This window comes from Notamacropus eugenii, chromosome 6 (genome assembly GCF_028372415.1).
Source record: "Notamacropus eugenii isolate mMacEug1 chromosome 6, mMacEug1.pri_v2, whole genome shotgun sequence".
In the NCBI taxonomy this organism is placed as follows: Eukaryota; Metazoa; Chordata; class Mammalia; order Diprotodontia; family Macropodidae; genus Notamacropus; species Notamacropus eugenii.
The window spans coordinates 139,125,030-139,142,895 of record NC_092877.1 but is presented as its reverse complement, the minus strand read 5'-3'; the positions used below and the strand labels follow the sequence as shown (position 1 = coordinate 139,142,895).

The 17,866-nt window shown below is 35.7% G+C and overlaps 1 protein-coding gene across 9 annotated transcripts in view; it reads left to right on the top strand.

The window, feature by feature from the left end:
- The window catches only part of INPP4B (inositol polyphosphate-4-phosphatase type II B), a 958,716-nt gene that overhangs the window by 826,969 nt on the left and 113,881 nt on the right, over positions 1–17,866 (top strand). For all 9 annotated transcript variants that reach the window (XM_072621124.1, XM_072621125.1, XM_072621132.1 and 6 more), the window contains 2 exons: positions 7,825–7,997; positions 17,560–17,683. In XM_072621124.1, the coding sequence (XP_072477225.1) occupies positions 7,825–7,997; positions 17,560–17,683 (297 nt within the window). The remainder of the gene's footprint in view (positions 1–7,824; positions 7,998–17,559; positions 17,684–17,866) is intronic.

Sequence of the window (17,866 nt, the reverse complement as noted above, 5' to 3'; positions counted from 1 at the left end):
CTCCCCCCAAATCACACTACCCGTTACTAGTGCCTCCCTGCCTTGATCACTTTGTATTTTTACTCATTTGTTTGTTCATTTCTTTTTATTATGTGGTCTTGTGATGTATATATTGTTTTCTTTGAAGATAAAGACTGCTTCATCTCTGAATCCCTTGCATCTAGCACAATACTTGACACATGGTAGACATTTAGTAAATGCTTGTTGATTACTGAGTTGAATTTGATTCACACCTCTTTTGCGACACTTCTATTCTGCCTTTGGTCTTATTTATCTAAGTATTTTTTTTTCACTCTTAGGTTTTAGGCTTCTGAAGGTCTGAGCTGTGTTTGATTTGTCTTCAAACAAAGGCTACAGTTAGATGGCCCAGTGGATAGAATGCTTGACCTAGAATGAGAGGAAATCAGTTCAAATCTAGCCCCAGACACTTACTTCATAGCTGTATGATCCTGGAGAAGTCATTCATTTAATCCCTGACTCAGTTTCTTCGTCTGTAAAATGGGAATACTAATAGCACCTACGTCCCAGGGTTGTAGTTGAGGATAAAATAAGCTAATATTTGTGAGGAACTCTGCATACTTTACTGAACTCTATAAATGCTAACTCTTATTAAATGCTAGCTCTCTTTGCACACACGTATACATACACATATTCCCTCCTCCCTGCCCCCCCAAAAAGTGCAATACATCATGTCTAAGAGACATTCAGTTCTTGGTAAGGGAATGCCAATGGCATCATTTTATTTCTTTTTCATATTTTCTAAAATTAGAGAAGAGTACATTATACAACCTGCAGTCTTCAAGAGGGCTGCTTGTAGCACACCAAAGGATTTGAGGGGCGGCCAGCAGAAAGGTAAAGGAAAATATCTTCTACATTTCTCGAGGTCCCCCTGATATCCTTTTGTGTGCCTGGTCTGCAACAAGTGTTGGGAGTTTTATGTTTTGACTTCTCATCTCCTTTATAAATAAGTACATAAATAGACTTATAGCTTTTGGCTTACTTTGATTTCCACCCATAAATAATAATCAACCTGTAGTGAAAAGAGTATTGGATTTTTATTCAAAGGACCTGGGTTTGAATGCTGGCGCACCTGTTTCCTAGCTGTAACCCTGGGCAAAGCCCTCAGTTGCCTCATCTATAAAACAAAAGGATTGGTCTCTAAGAGTAGCTCTCAACCTACCATCCTCTGATCCAATGACCCTGAGGAGTGGTGAGGTTAATGATTTTAAAGAAACAAATCATTTTTAGCTTCTTGGAAGAGAATTCTATTGTGTTAGGAAAGAAATTGTCCAGTTCTTCTGGAGCTGATACTCGACTCTTTTATTTTCCTCTTGAGGAGCATGTGAGCCACAGAGCCCAGAGAGTTTTTATGTCCTGGACAGGAAATCAACTGTGCTTTGAAAGGGGGGAGCAAGTACCAAACTACCCATCTCTGAATCCTTTAGAGGCCTCCACTTGAATATATTGCAGAAAGAAGTAAATGTCTAGAAAACAGTGGCTCTGCTTGGATGGCTTCCAGCATATTTCATTAAAGCTCAGGAAAAGCTCAACTATGCTAGACACATTTAATGTTTTCCTGTGGAAAGCCTTTGTATATTGGTCTCAGGGTTAAGGAGTTTGAGAAAGTTTTTATATAGACAATAAAGCATCCCCTTCATATTTTCCTCAATCACTACAAATCAGTCTACATAGAGTATACATTCTATAGCCTTTGTATTTTATCTAATTGATATGAGTTGCTTATGTAGGAGCTACACCGCAGGCATTTAGTGGTACCCTGGGCTGATTTGGTACTATTATTTCCTAACTGCAAACTCAAGAAAATGAACTGTGATCATAAAAACAAATTTGTGAAGGTCATGGTTTGTTTTTGTTTTTTTAAGGGACTAGATAATACAGACTGAAAAGTCTTAATCACTTAGTCAGAAGGTAGATTTTTATGGATCGCTCTAAGTGTGGGCAACACACACAGTCAAGTTTGAAGTGAAGCAAAAAGGAAAAGAATGTGACAAGTCCCAAAACTGCCAAGACAAGTCCCTAAATATTTGCCGTTCTTATGTGAGTTGGCTGCAGTGTTTGCTGGAGCAAAATAAGCCACTTAAGAGCTGATTTCTCCTTTCCTTTGGTTTATCCTAAACTCCTGTGTCTACTTCTGAATCCAAGACGTACATTGGATGAATATTAATAAGGTAAAAATCCTGCAGTCATTTCAACTTACATTTGCTGGTGTCCTAAAATTTTCTTTTGTTTGCCAAACATGTATGCATTAGTCAAATTTACTTGTAGCTTTCTTAATTGCAATTTTGTCTCCGTGGGTGGTTTACTTCTCAAATTCAACATGTCCTAGATTGAAACTATAATCTTCTAATTCCTTCAATTTCTTTTTCTTCTTTTATTGCTACAGCTAACATTTCTAGTACCATATTGAATAATAGTGGTGATAATGGACATCTTTGTTTCACCCCTGAACTTATTGGAAATGCATCAAGTATATAATATTTGCTGAAGGTTTTAGGTAGATACGGCTTATTATGTTATGGAAAGTTCCATTTATTCCTACGCTCTCCAGTGTTTTCAATGGGAATGGATGTTGTATTTTGTCAAAAGCTTTTTCTGCATCTATTGACATAATCATATGGTTTTTGTTCATTTTGTTGTTGATATGATCAATAATGTTAATAGGTTTCCTAACATTGAACCTGCCCTGCATTCCTGGTGTAAATCCTACCTGATCATAATGTATTATTCTCATGATTGGTTGCTGTATTCTTTTTGCTAAAATCTTATTTAAAATTTTTGCATCTATATTCATTAGAGAAATTGGTCTATAATTTTCTTTCTTTCTTTTGGCTTTTCCTAGTTTAGGTATCAAAACCATATTTGTATCATAAAAAGAATTTGGGAGGACACCTCCAGTTTTCCCAAATAGTCTATATAGTATTGGGATTAACTGTTCTTTAAATATTTGATAGAATTCACTTGTGAATCCATCTGGCCCTGAAGATTTTTTCCTAGGGAGTTCATTGATGGTTTGTTCAATTTCTTTTTCTGAGATAGGGTTATTTAAGTATTCAACTTCCTCTTCTGTTAGTCTGGGCAATTGTATCTTTTAAAATAATCATCCATCTCATTTAGATTGTTGAATTTATCTGCATACAGTTGGGCAAAGTAATTTCTTATTATTGTTTTAATTTCCTCCTCATTGGAGGTGAGTTCACCCTTTTCATTTTTGATATTGGTAATTTGGTTTTCTTTTTTTAAAATCAAATTGACCAAAGGTTTATCAATTTTATTGTTTTTTTTCATAAAACCAACTCCTAGTGTTATTTATTAGTTCAATAGACAAAGAAGAAACTAAGTTATCACTCTATGCAGATGATATGCTGATTTGGGGAGGGAAGGGAGAAGGAGGAGGAAGGAGAAAAAAAATCTAAGTTTCATGGAAGTGATTGTAGAATACTGAAAACAAAATAATAATAATAAAACAGAAAAAAAATTATAATCTTCAACCTGCTTCTATTCTTAACTTCTCTACTGCTTTTGACACCACTACCATCCTCATCATCCCTGTGTGAAACTTTGAAGTCGTTTTTATTTTTATTTTTCCCTCCCTCTGTTCTCTCCCCATCCAGTCTGGCTTTCATAAGTTCACAATCTCTCTCTCACCTGTGTATAGACCTGATCATACTGGTCCCCTGCTCAAAATCTTCAAATGACTCACTATCGTCCACAGGATGAAATGCAAATACTCCACCTTATCTTGACTTTTAAGGCTCTCAGACCACCAAATACCTCATCAGTTTAACATTTTACCACTTACATCTGTGAATTATCACAGACCTGCAGTGTTCTTCCTCCTCATCCCCACCTTTCAACACTCTTCTCTTTCATCAAAACTCAATTCAGATGCCACCTCATCCAAATAAGCCTTCCCTGAATAATTCATCAAAACTGTTTTCATGAACAGATGATAGCATTTACTGCCCTCTCCTTGGTAAAGGCGTGGAGTCTATAGTGGAGAAGAAAGGTGCATTTATTTTTAGAAAAGGTCACTTTCAAGTTAAGTAGTACTTAACTTTTTCTTTGTTATTAGAGAGGATTTAATGGGAGAGGCGTGTGGGAAATAAATTGTAGTAAAAGAAAAAAAGACCAAAATATTTTGAATTAAGTACATCAAGTTTTCTTAGAGCACTTTTTAAGCACTCCCCTCTCCCCAGGTCTGCCCTGTATTACACTTATTTATGTACATATATCCCTAACAATTACAACAACTAACGTGTACAGCATTTTAAAGTTTGCAACATATTTTGTTTTTATTATCTCTCTGAGGGACAGAATTATGCTATTTTTTAAAATCTTTGTGTCAACCAAAGCTTAGCACTGCTCTTAGTGACTGTCAAATGAATGTTAAGTACTCTAGCTAGTAAACAGATTTTGTAGTTCTTTCATTCATCATCAATATTTTTTTTATGTCACTTTAAAAATATGAAAACTTGATAATAAAACTTGTGTAATTATAGTAGATCAAGAGAAGATTTTCTTGGTGACTAAGGTATTCTTGGCTTGAGCTTTAAATAAATTAAGTTAAATGGATTAAAATTTAACCAGTCATATGCACTTCTCTAGCCTCCACTATCATTCTAAGATGAAGACAATTCCTGAGTAACAGAGATTTGTCTTACATACTTTGGTATCCTCACTTTTGTCCCACCCAGTCTACTCCAGTCCATTCATTTCACATAGGGAAATGTATTTTGAATGAAGAAATAAATGAATTCTTAGCAGAGAACTTAAGATTAGTGTGTCATTGATTTGACTGTTGTCCTAAAGATCTTTCTGGCTCAGATTCAGAAAGTATATTAGATAGATTTCTTTTTTAAAGAAAGAACTTTCCAGAACTCGACATCTAGTGTATTTCTTTTAAACGATAACAAAATGAAGATCTACTTAACTTTCAACCTTCCAATTCTTTACCAGAAGAAATAAATTCTATTCATGTTGTAGGAAAATGGTGCTAGTGTCTAGCTCTGTACTGGGCACAGTGCACTTAAATACATATATACTAAACTGAATTGAATAAGTGACACTATACAGTAGTCCCATTTTAACTTGATGAACCAGTGCCATCTACTGTACATAGTCTATCTTTCATTCAATAAGTAAGTCTTCTATGAAGAAGTTAGTCATGACAGATCTTATAACCCAATTTCAATAATCAAGCCACTTTATATTCTCCGTTGTTTTGGAATATTCATTATGTGTATCAATTAGTAAAAAATATTCAAGGTCTTTGGGGGAAAGTGTTAAGTTTTGTATTCTTTGTGTATGAAAGCCTGAGTGTAGAAACCTGTGAGATCTAGAGAAAAGAGGGATGGGGGAAGGAAAGAGAGGGTAAGGAAAGAGAAAAGACAAACACAGGATGTTCCTATGTGTTACTGATGATTCTCATGCCTTAAGACTCTTATTAGTATTGGTAAAAATAAGATTAGTCCAATGTAAACTTTACACTTGCTTAAGGAGGCAAAGATTGCAAATGACGTTGCACTTCATAAACCACTTTGTATAATTTACTCAGCCAGCTAGCATTGATTATGCTCCTATTATGTGTCAGGCACTGTGCTCATCATTAGAAATATGAAAAAAGGCAATAGTCACTGCTCTCAAAAGGTTCATATTCTGGTGAAGACAGAATGCAAATAGCTGTGGACATACAAGATACATGCCTTTAGATTCCTGCAAAGTAGAATCGCTCAAAATTCTCTACTGTTGAATGCTTTACTGAACCATTAGTTGGTTATCTCATTCAGAACTGGTAGTGAATCTAGGTTCATTCTCAGTCTAAGACTATACTACACAAATAAACTTCAGCAGTTCTTACCCACCTGAAGAGGCTTTGAGAATAGGACTAGAAAGGGGCTGTGTATGGTCTGTTTTTAGTTGTCTAGCTAAACTTGGAGTTTCACTGCCAGGGATCTGGCCACCAAGGTTTTGCCCACAGCAACTAATAAGTAATAATGTTGATTGCCCAGATTGTGATATACAATTAAATGGACTGCTTTTTGAGTTTATATACATGGGCACACAGTCCCATGGACAATGAGCTGGGCCACAAGGTAGACAGGAAGAAGAGAATGGACTAGATTGCCATCACTACTTTACAAAACTCTTTTAATTATCCCAAATTTTCTCAAAGAAACAAAAGCCTATTTAGGACTAATATTTAAGAATTAAATATAATAAATATAATTTGAGAATTAAATATAACAATAATTTAATCATTAAATGTAATGAATATACTTTAATCATGAAATATAATTAATAATTTAAGACTAATATTAATGGTGCTGTATGGCTATGGGTCATGAAATACTATATTCTTCAAAGATTTAAAAATGAGCATCCCACAGAGGGCAAAGGAGATATGCAAAGTCAGTATGAACAAGCTGCAGCATGTAACTGAAGAAAACCTGGAATGAAGGATTTCACCTGGGAAATGATGAGTGAAAAAAAGATAGATTGATCATAGAGCAAAAGCAAACGTTAGCAGGTAGACTAAGTCCTCCTCTACGGGTATCCTCACTGAGTCAAAGAAAAGAGAGGAAGTAATTCCTCTCCCACACCCTATTCTCCCAGGGTATTGGGTGGAACCTTTGTGGTAAAGTAGTATAAGGATTTGGAGGTCAATCCCACTAGGTAGACTGACAACCATGCTTTATAGTCTGGAGGACACAATCACAGATTGATTAGATTACTTGAGGAAGCCAAGAAGATGACATTAAAGCATGGAGGGGTTCTGAACTGCATAGATAAAGAATGTGCCCCTACTGGCATAATCATGAATCCTTAAAGGGTCCTCTTATTTGCTGACAGGTTTGTTTCACTCTCATTATGTAGATTTCTTTCCATCCTCTTCCATTGTTGTTTTTCTTCAAAGGGTTTGCACGTGTCTTCAAAATACTCCATAATTCTCAATTCTTCAGGAAGCTCTTTATATAATGCTCCTAAACGTCCCTAAAATCTTTTATTTATATAGTCAGACAGCTAGGGATTTAATAGAAGTACATTTTGGACTAATTTGCAGCCTTTAATGAAATGTAAATCCCTTCAACCATTTTGGTTATCCTTATCTGGGTCCTGTATTCCACTTAATTTGAGTTAATGAAACTGGACAAGATGAGATCATGACTATGATACTTTAAGATTGTTTTTCTTACCCTTTTCTGGCCCCTACCTGATGAGAGACCACTGGATGAAGGCCTGCCTCCAGTTAACCACCACGACACCCATGTCTTTCTCTCCTGATCATATATTTCAGGGCCTGCCTGAATGCATAAATCATTTTCCAGCATGCAGTCATCCATATTAAATTTAATTTGTCATCCTACTGTTTAATCTCTGAGTACATTAAGTAGAATGTCACATAGTCCTCCAGAATTTGTAATAACTGACACCAGGCAGAACTCTCTTTTCTAAATAAAATCTGCAGTTGAGGAAAGGAATTAGCACTTACATAATTCATTATATTTATAATTATGAGGGAGGTTAAAAACTCAAATATTCCCAGAGTGAAAAGAACATTCTTTTAACTATTTATTGGATTTTGGTCCCTTAATTTTGCCAGCAACTTGATATCCCTCTGTTCTTCCACATTATGAAACATATGAAATCTTTATTTGACCTCTAGACGAAACCTTTGTGAAAGAGTTAAATATCCCCAGATCCCTGTTTGGGAAGAGAAGGGGCCCATGTAACTTGGGTCCTGGGATCTTCCTTCCAGTTGTCCTGTGCCCCATTGCCCTATTTTTTTCTGCTCTGTTTTTCTAGAAAATTGGTACGAGCACCTGTACCCTCTGATCATCACCCTGAAGGAATGCATGGGTGAAGTGGTGAAAAGGGCAAAGCAATCTCTGACCTTTGTGCTGCTGCAGGAGCTGGCCAGCGGCCTGCCACAGTGCCTGATGCTGACCCTCAGGAGGGACGTTGTCTTCAGCCAAGCGGTAGGTGCTGCTTTGCCTTCTTATTGGTTTTCTTGTTGTTGTTGATATCAATATTCCCCAAGAGTTGGATAATGGTGCCTGATTCATTTTGTAAAAGTAATCTATCTTTAGCATTCAATTTCTGATCTCTTTCCTATATCTATATCTAAAATATATCTATCTATAGAAATAGATATCTCTAGATATAATGCATGTGTATATATATACACATATATGTATGTATACACGTATATATATATGTCTGTGCTTGCTCTTCCATTCCATGAAAGGAACTTCTAGAATTTCCAGAGAGTTCTATTTCTGAGAACTGAGTTCTTAACCTGGAGGCCTTTCCCTCCTAAAGAGTCTGTTAATATATTTTAGTAGTCCATTAACCTGGGAGGGAAAGATAGATAGATAAATAGATAGATAGATAGATAGATAGATAGATAGATAGATAGATAGATAGATAGACAGACATAGACAGACAGACATAGATATGCATGTAGATATATAGATGGATAGCTATAGATAGATAACTACAGATGGATATATATAGATAGATCTATATATAATATGTGTGTATCTTTGTTTTAAATATAACTGAAATGTATCATTTTGGCAGAATCAAGATGGCAGAGTGAAAGCAATATTTTATAGAGCTGTCCTAATACACGTCCTCTAAAACAATCTAAAAAAAATGTGTCAAACCATAGGAAAGCCAATTAAAAGTCAGAGTGAATCATTTTTCCATCTCAAGGGAGCTTCGGAAGACAGACAAATAGGACTGTGGACACTAGGACAGAGGTTGACCAAGAGTACATGTAGCAGAAGTGACACCATTGGTAGAATAACCCTGGGCAGTGGCAGCAATGGCAGGAAGTGACCTAGTGCATACGGACAGCATGGGCACTGAACACATCATCAGAAAGAGATCCTAGTAACAACTGTGCTAGAACTGGGCTCAGGGTCAGGTACTATTTGGCAGTTTTGTCACCTATTATCCACTTCCAAGGTGGGGAGGAGTGGGCATGGCTGCAAGAGAAGAGGGGTCCTAGCTATGGTGTCCTACCAGAGCACAAATAAGGAGAAAAGTGACCAGACTTTCCCACATCACACCATGTTGGAAGAAATAGTAACTCACAGGCCGCACTAAACTGTAAAAGCAGGAAGAGAACATAAGAGATGGAAGCTTAAATCGGACAGAGGGGAGCAGAGCCCAACTATGTGTTATGGCCATATAACTATGTGGTCATAACATATAGTTCAAAGTCAAGAAACAGGGTGGAAAAATGAGCAAACAACGACAAAAAGAACCTGATCGTAAACAAGTTCTTTGGTGACAGGGAAGTTCAAGACACAAACTCTGAAAAAGATGACTTGCTCGTTCCTATATATTAGCAACAAAGTCCAATAGCAAGAGATAGAAAGACAAATCCCATTTAAAGCTAGGGTAGACACTATAAAATACTTGGGAGTTTACCTGCCAAAACAAACCCAGGGACTATATGAACACAATTACAAGACACTTTTTGCACAAATAAAGTCAGATTTAAGTAAGTGGAAAAACATCAGTTGCTCATAGGTAGGCCATGCTAATATAATAAAAATGAGAATTCTACCTAAATTAATTTATTTATTTAGTGCCATACCAATTAAACTATCAGATAATTATTTTCTAGAGCTAGAAAAAATAATATCAAAATTCATTTGGAAGAACAAAAGGTCCAGAATATCAAAGGAACTAATGAAAAGAAATGCTTGGGAAGGTGGCCCAGCACTACCATACCTCAAATTGTACTATAAAGCAGCAATTATCAAAACTACTTGGTATTGGCTAAGAAGCAGAGAGGTAGACAAATGGAATAGACTTGGCACTCAAGACAGAGTAGGCAAGGAATATAGCAACCTCCTGTTTGATAAACCCAAGGACCCCAGCTTCTGGGATAAGAACTCACTGTTTGACAAAAATTGCTGGGAAAACTGGATAACAGTGTGGTGGAAATTAGGCATAGACCCATGCCTGACACCGTACACAAGAATAAAGTCCAAATGGGTACATGATTTAGGTATAAAGACTGATACCATGAATAAACTGGAGAAGCAAGGAATAGTGTATTTATCAGATTTATGGAGAAGGGAAGAATTTTTTACTAAAGAAGAGATAGAAAGCATTATGAAATGCAAGAAGGATAATTTTGATTACATTAAACTGAGAAGTTTTTGCACAACCAAACCCAATGCAACCAAAATCCAGAGGGATGTAGTAAATTGGGAAAGAATTTTTATGGCTAAGCTCGGGGATAAAGGCCTCATTTCTAGAATATATAGAGAACTGACTCAAATGTATAACCATACAAGTTATTCCCCAATTGATAAATGGTCAAAGGATATGAACAGGCAATTTTCAGAGGAAAAAATTAAAGATATCTATAATCATATGAAAAAATGCTCTAAATCACTTTTGATTAGAGAGATGCAAATCAAAACAACTCTGAGGTACCACAACACATCTATAAGATTGGCAAACATGACAGAACAAGAAAATGATAAATGCTGGAGAGGATGTGGGAGAGTTGGAACACTAATTCATTGTTGGTGGAGCTGTGACCTCATCCAATCATTCTGGGGAGCGGTTTGGAACTATGCCCAAAGGCCTACAAAAATGTGCAGACCCTTTGACCCAGCAATATTGCTACTAGGACTGTATCCCCAAGAGATCATAGAAATGGGAAAGGGTCACACATGTACAAAAATATTTATAGCAGCTCTCTTTGTAGTTGCCAAAAGCTGGAAGTCAAGGGGATGCCCATCAATTGGGGAATGGCTGAATAAATTATGGTATATGAATGTAATGGAGTACTATTGTGCCATAAGAAATGATGAACAAGAAGACTTCAGAGAGGCCTGGAAGGACTTATATGACCTGATGCTGAGTGAAAGGAGCAGAACCAGGAAAACTTTGTGCACGGCAATGACTAGAGTGTGCGAGAGTTTTTTCTGGTAGACTTGGAATTTCGTAATAACGCAAGAACTTATTAAAAAGAAAAATCCCAATGGTGGTTTTCTAAGGCAAAACGTCTTCCACATTCAGAGAAAGAAATATGGAAGTCGTTTGCAGAATGTAGCAGATCATGTTTGTGTGTGTGTGTGTGTTTTTGTGTATCATGTTTTGATTTGTTATATGATTTCTTCAATTTATTTTAGTTCAACTACATAGCATGACTATAGTGAAAATGTACTCAATAAGAAAGTATATGTAGAACCTATACAGAATTGCATGCTGTTGTGGGGAAAGAAGGGAGTAGTGGGGGTTAGGTGTGGGGGTGATAAAATCTTAATTTTATGGCAGTGATTGTAAAACATTAAAAAATAATAATAAAAAATAAAAAAAAGAAAGAAAAAAATAAAAAAAAAAGATGACTTGAAAATATCTATAAGCAAAACCTCAGAGAAAAGTGCAGATTGGCTATCACCCCAACCTAGAAGAGCTAAAGAACCAGATTTTTAAAAGAGCAAAAAAAAATGTTTCTAATATCAAATAAGAAAGGTAGAAGAAAAATTAGGAAAACAAATTAGAACTATCTAAGAAAATTATATGAAAAGAAAATAAGCAGTTTGGCAAAAGAGGCAGAAAAATATTGAAGAAAATAAATTCTTAAAAATCAGAATTGGTCAAATTGCAAGAGGTACAAAATCTTACTGAAGAAAATTACTTCTTAAAAGTTAGAATGAAAAAAAATGACTCCATGAAACATCAAAAAACATTAAAACAAAGTCGAAAGCCTAGGAAAAAAATAGAAAACATGAGCTATCCGACAGGACAAACAATTAACTTGGAAAAAATAGATTGAAGAGAGATCATTTAATAATTATTAGATTACCTGAAAGTCATGATGAAAAAAACTGACTATGCATCATATTTAAAGAAATTTTATATGTGTGTGTGTGTGTGTGTGTGTGTGTGTGTGTGTGTGTATACTGTCCAGATATCTTAGAACCATAGGGCAAAGTAGAAATTGAAAGAATACACCAGTGACCTCCTGAAAGAGATCTCAAAATAATGAAAACTCCCAGGAGTGTTATGGCCAAAATCTGTAGCTTTCAACTTAGGGAGAAAATACTCAAGAAGCCAGAGGGAAATAAAACAAATACTGTACAGCCATAGTCAGAAGTATACAAGAATTAACATCTACCATAATAAAGTGTAGCATCTGAAATAGGAAATAGGAAAACTGAGTATACTCCTACAGGGGGAAAAATAAATATTTAATGAAATAGAGGACTTTCAAAGTTTCCTGATGAAAAAACAAAGTCCAAATAGAATATTTAACATTCAAATCCAAGACTTACGAGAAACATAAAAAGTTAAATATGAGTGAAAGAAAATAAGGGACTTAAGGTTAAACTATTTACATTTCTGTATGGGAAGATGATATTTGTAACCACTAGGAATTTGTTTTTTATCATTGGGACACTTAGAAGGAATTTAATTAGACTGAGAGCATGGGTATAAGCCTATTAAATCAAGATAATCTCAGAAGAAGAACTGAAAGCTGAGAAAGAGAATGGAAGAGAGATAAAGAATAGGGAAAATTAACTTATACAAAAGAAGCACACAAGGAAGAGTTTATATAATGGAAGGTGAAATGGGGTAGTAGGCAACACTTAAACCTCACTCTTATTGGAACTGGTTCATGGAGGGAAGAATATACATACATACATGCGATATATACATATATACACACATATGTGTACCTATGCATTATGTACTTATGTATTTGTGTGTATTCACACATGCACACAGCTGGTTATAGACATCATCTTAATAGGGAAGTAGGAGGGGAAAGGGCTAAGATAAAGGGAGAGTAATAAAAGGGAGATTAGATGAAAGAAGTCAGTAGTCAGAAGCAAAACAAACTTTTGAGGAGGGACAGGATGAGAAAGGGAAAGGATACACAAAAGAAAATAGAAGGGGAGGAAATACAGAGTTGGCAATCATAGGAGTGTATGTGAATGGGCTGAAACCGCCCATAAAACAGAAGCACATAGAAGAATATATTAAAAGCCATAAAGTAAAAAAAAAGGCAGGAAGAATGATCATGCCATCACGCAAAGCAAGGAAATAATAATTTCATTAAAGATAATGATAATCATGAGATAGAGATAGCTAGATGGCACAGAAGATAGAATGCCAAGCTGAAGTTAGGAAGACTCACCTTAGTGAATTCAAATCATGCCTCAGACACACATCAGCTATGTGACCCTGGGCAAGTCACTTAACACTGTTTGCCTCAGTTCCTTATCTGTACAATGAGCTAGAGAAGGAAATGGCAAACCATCATTATATTTTTGCCAAGTTAAACCCAAATCAGGTCATGAGGAATCAGACACAATTGAAATAATTGAATAAAAACAGTGAAACAACATACCAAACTTTGTGGGATGTATTTAAAGTAATGCTTACAGGAGAATTTATATCTGTAAATGCTTACATCAATAAAAGAGATATAGAGAAGATATTTAGTGACACAAATATGATTTTTATAACTAAACCGGGGGAGAAAAATAGAAACTAGAGGTCAATCTCCCTAATAAATATTTGTGCAAAAAATTAAATAAAATACTAGCAAAGAGATTATAGAAATTTGTCACAAAAATCATGAATAATTATTATACGAGATTTATACCAGGAAGGCAGGGCAGGTTCAGTATTAGGAAAATTGCAAGTATAATTGAGCACCTAAATAGTAAAAATAGCAAAAATAAATCATATGATTATATCAACAGATGCAGAAAAAGCTTTTGACAAAATGTGTTGCCCATTTCTAATCTAAAAGGAACATGACATCAGGGAAATGATGACATGACTGGCAGTTGACGTTGATTTGAGTGAGGGAGGGCTGTGCAGGGTCACCAGTCTCACTTTCCCCTCCAGAGCTATCTGGATCCAGTGACCATCAGGATAACTGGAGAAGGCCCGAGATACAATGGGAGACTCTAGTCCTTTTAGGCTAAAGCCTCACTTACAGTGAGGTGATACCCATTCAGTGAACAGACCTCTTTAAGAAGTGGTCAAGGGATGGCCCCTTTAATTAGAAAAAGAAAAAAAAAATCAAGGTCGGACTGTTCCAAAGAGAAATAGTTACCACTGCTAAGTCAGGAGGGTCCAAAAAACAGCCATTAAGTGGAGCTTGGACAGGGACCTATTGTGGTCCAATCAATGGGCTTCAGAATGAACTGGGTTTAAGGTAGAAAGATAGAAGAAAGAAAGATAGGAGGGAAGGAAGGAAGGAAGGAAGGAAGGAAGGAAGGAAGGAAGGAAGGAAGGAAGGAAGGAAGGAAGGAAGGAAAGAAGGAAGGAAAGGAGGAAGGAAATAAAGAAAGGAAAGAATAGAAAGCATAGGAAGAAATGGAGAATTTCTTAAAATGAGGAGTAATACTTATCTAAAACCAAGCTTATCTATAATATAAGCAGAAGCCTTTCCAACAAGCTAATGGGTAAAGCAAGGATGTCCATTATCACCATGGTACTCAAAATGCTAGCAATAACAATTATAGACAAGAAGGAAATTGAATGAATAAAAATAGGCAAAGAAAAAACAAAACTATCACTCTTTCCAGATGATATGATGGTTTATTTAGAGAACCTTTGCTTGAAACAATTGACAATTTTAGCAAATTAGCAGGATTTAAAATAAAATCATGTAAATCATCAGCATTTTCACAAACAAAATCTAGCAGGAAGAAATAGAAAGAGAAATTGCATTTAAAATAAATGTAGACAATATATAATACTTGAGAATCTACCTTCTAAATCTAGAAGGAATCTACCTTCCCATAGGAATAAAAAGACACATAGGAATTATATGAACACAATTACAAAACACTCTTCACAGAAGTAAAATCTAAATAATTGGAGAAATATTAATTGCTCGCAGATGGGCTGAGCCAATATAATAAAAATGACAATACTACCTAAATTCATTTACTTATTCAGTGCCATTCCAATAAAACTACCAAAGAATTACTTCACAGAGCTAGAAAAAAATAATAAAGTTCATCTGGAGGAGCAAAAGTTCAAGAATATTAAGGGAATCAATTTAAATAAAAATCTGAAGGGGGTCTAGCAGATCTCAAATTGTGTTACAAAGTACAATAATTATCAAAACAGATTGGCATTGGATGAGAAATAGAGTGATTGAACAATAGACTATTTTAGATACACAATATATAGAAGCAAATGAGCATGGTAATCTCATGTTCGATAAACTCAAAATTTTAGCTATAAGGGCAAGAACTCACTTTTTGAGAAAAACTGTTGGGGAAGATGGGAAGCAGTTCAACAAAAACTAAGTGTAGACCAACACCTCACGTTTTGTACCAAAAGAAGCTCAAAATGGGTACATTAGTTTTAGATCTAAAGAGCTATATGTGTAAATTAAGGGATCAGAGATAAAAGCATTGCCTTTTACATCTGTGGATGTGGCAAGGGTTTCTGACCAAGCAAGTTATAAAGAGGCCTTCCAGGAGATTAAATGGATAATTTTGATTACATAAAATTAAAAAGTTTTTGCACAAAGAGAACCAATGCAGCCAAAGTTAGAAGAAAAGCAGGAAACCAGAGGGAAGAATTTACAGCAAGTATTTCTGATAAAAGTTTCTTCTCAAACATAGAAGAAACTGATCCAAACTTATAACAATAAAAAGTATTTTCCAGGTGACAAATGGTCAAAGGAGATGAACAGGTGGTTTTCAGAAGCAGAAATTAAAACTATCATTAGTCATATTTAAAAATCACTAATAATAAGATTGATGCAAATTAGAATAACTCTGAGGTACCACTTCACATCCATTAGATTGGTTAAGATGACAGAAAAGGAATATGACAAATGCTAGAGGAGATGTGGAGAAATAGATACAACAATGCACTGTTTGTGAGCCTGCAAATTTGTCCAACCATTTTGGAGAACAATTTGGAGCTAAGTCCAAAGGGTTGGAAACCTGCATATTCTTTGACCCAGCAATACCACTGCTTACTCTGTATCCCAAAGAAATCAAAGAAAAAGGAAAAAGACCTGTACATACAAAAATATTTTTAGTCATTCTTTTTATGGTGGCAAAGAATTGGAGATTAAGGGAATGCCCATCTCCTAGGGAGTGGCTGAATTAGTTGTGGTATATGAATGTGGTGTAATACTCTCATGTTATAAGAAATAATGAAGGAACCTCAGTAGTATTCTAATAAATCATGATTCTAAGGAACTCAGTGCAGAAATTCCTTCCAGGATCCCAGACCCTCACTCTGAGTGAGACTCCATTCTCCATGAGACACTGCCACTCATTACAAGTATATGCATACATAGACACACACCACAGAGGTTACCAGGGGAAGTGTGGCCTAATTATGGTTACCTGTCAACCTGAGAAAACTCATCACTGAAGCTTAGAGACTGGCAGGTGACTAGGACCAATTGATAGAAAAGGTTCAAAGGGAAGGAAAAAAAAATCTTCCTTTTCTCACACTTCCCTAGATTTTCTTATTATACTAGCTTCCAGGTTTGTGAAGAAGAAATGCCACTGAAATTTTAAAGGACCTTAATTAATCTATCATCCTTCATGTTTTCTTTTACCCAGTTGTTTTAAGGTTTATCCAGAAGGGGCTAGAGGATCATAAGTCCTAAACTAGAAGGTGCTTGATATATCATTTAGTCAACCTCCTTTATTGTACAGATAAGAATACTGAAGCCCAGATATGTGAAGTGATTTACTCAAAGGTGATATGCCTAGACAAAAGCTGTTACTGCTATTTGTCCTTCATTCTCAAAGAGGACCATGACATGAGGGAGGTGATGTCAAGACGTGAAAGTGAATTGGAGTCAGGTGAGGGAAGGCTGTGCAAAGTAACCAGCCTTACTTTCTCCTCTAGAGTCATCTGGATCCAGTTCCAAGATATAGGTCAGGCTGACGGGAGATGGCCCTGGATGCAGTGGATGACCTTAGCTTTTTTAAGCTAAAGTCTTTAGCCCATCTCATTTTGACTACTGAGGCAATGCCCATTCAATGATCAAGGTTAGCTAAGAAATAGTGCAGATAATAGCTTCTAGTCCTCTGATACTAAATCCAGGATGCTTTCCACTATTCAATGATAGGAGAGAGAATTGAGAATTTCTCTTACAATACCCTTATTGGTGAGAATATAGGAAGAAGCAAAGTGAAAAGAGATCCTCCAAAAGACCTCCTTGTCTGTTCTGATGTTGCCCACCATCTTCCATGGAAATGTTCTCCTGATGGATCCCTTCTATGTGCCAAATATTGCCTTTAATAAGTATTCATGTATATATGTGTACATGCATATTATATAGAGAGAGTGCATGTATATAATATATGTGTGTTTGTGTGTATGTGTGGTTTGTATATAGTTATATACATTTTAGTATAAATTCCAAAGATATTGTTTCATTAAATAATATGAATCTTATAATCATTTTCACTCAGACCCATGAAGACCTAATTCTCTTGCAATATGTAAAAATTAAGCTAGCTGGCCCATTCAAGTATATTTATCCTATCCTATTTTTAGCTTGCAGGATTGGTCTGTGGATTTATAATGAAATTACATTCAAGTCTGCATGATCCTGATTTCCGCCAGCAGCTTCACATGGTGGGCTTGGTTGTACAGTTTGAAGGATTACTGAGCACATACAGTAAGTATTGTTCCTTGAGGTAAACTTTATGAACATGCCACTAGACATGCGACTATTTACCCAGAAGGCTTTTAAGATTAACATGAAACACTAGGAATTTACTTCTTTGACTTAACAAGTCCTACAGAGACACCAGACAACTTTTACAGTAGAATTGCCCATCTAGGAACATGCTATTATAAG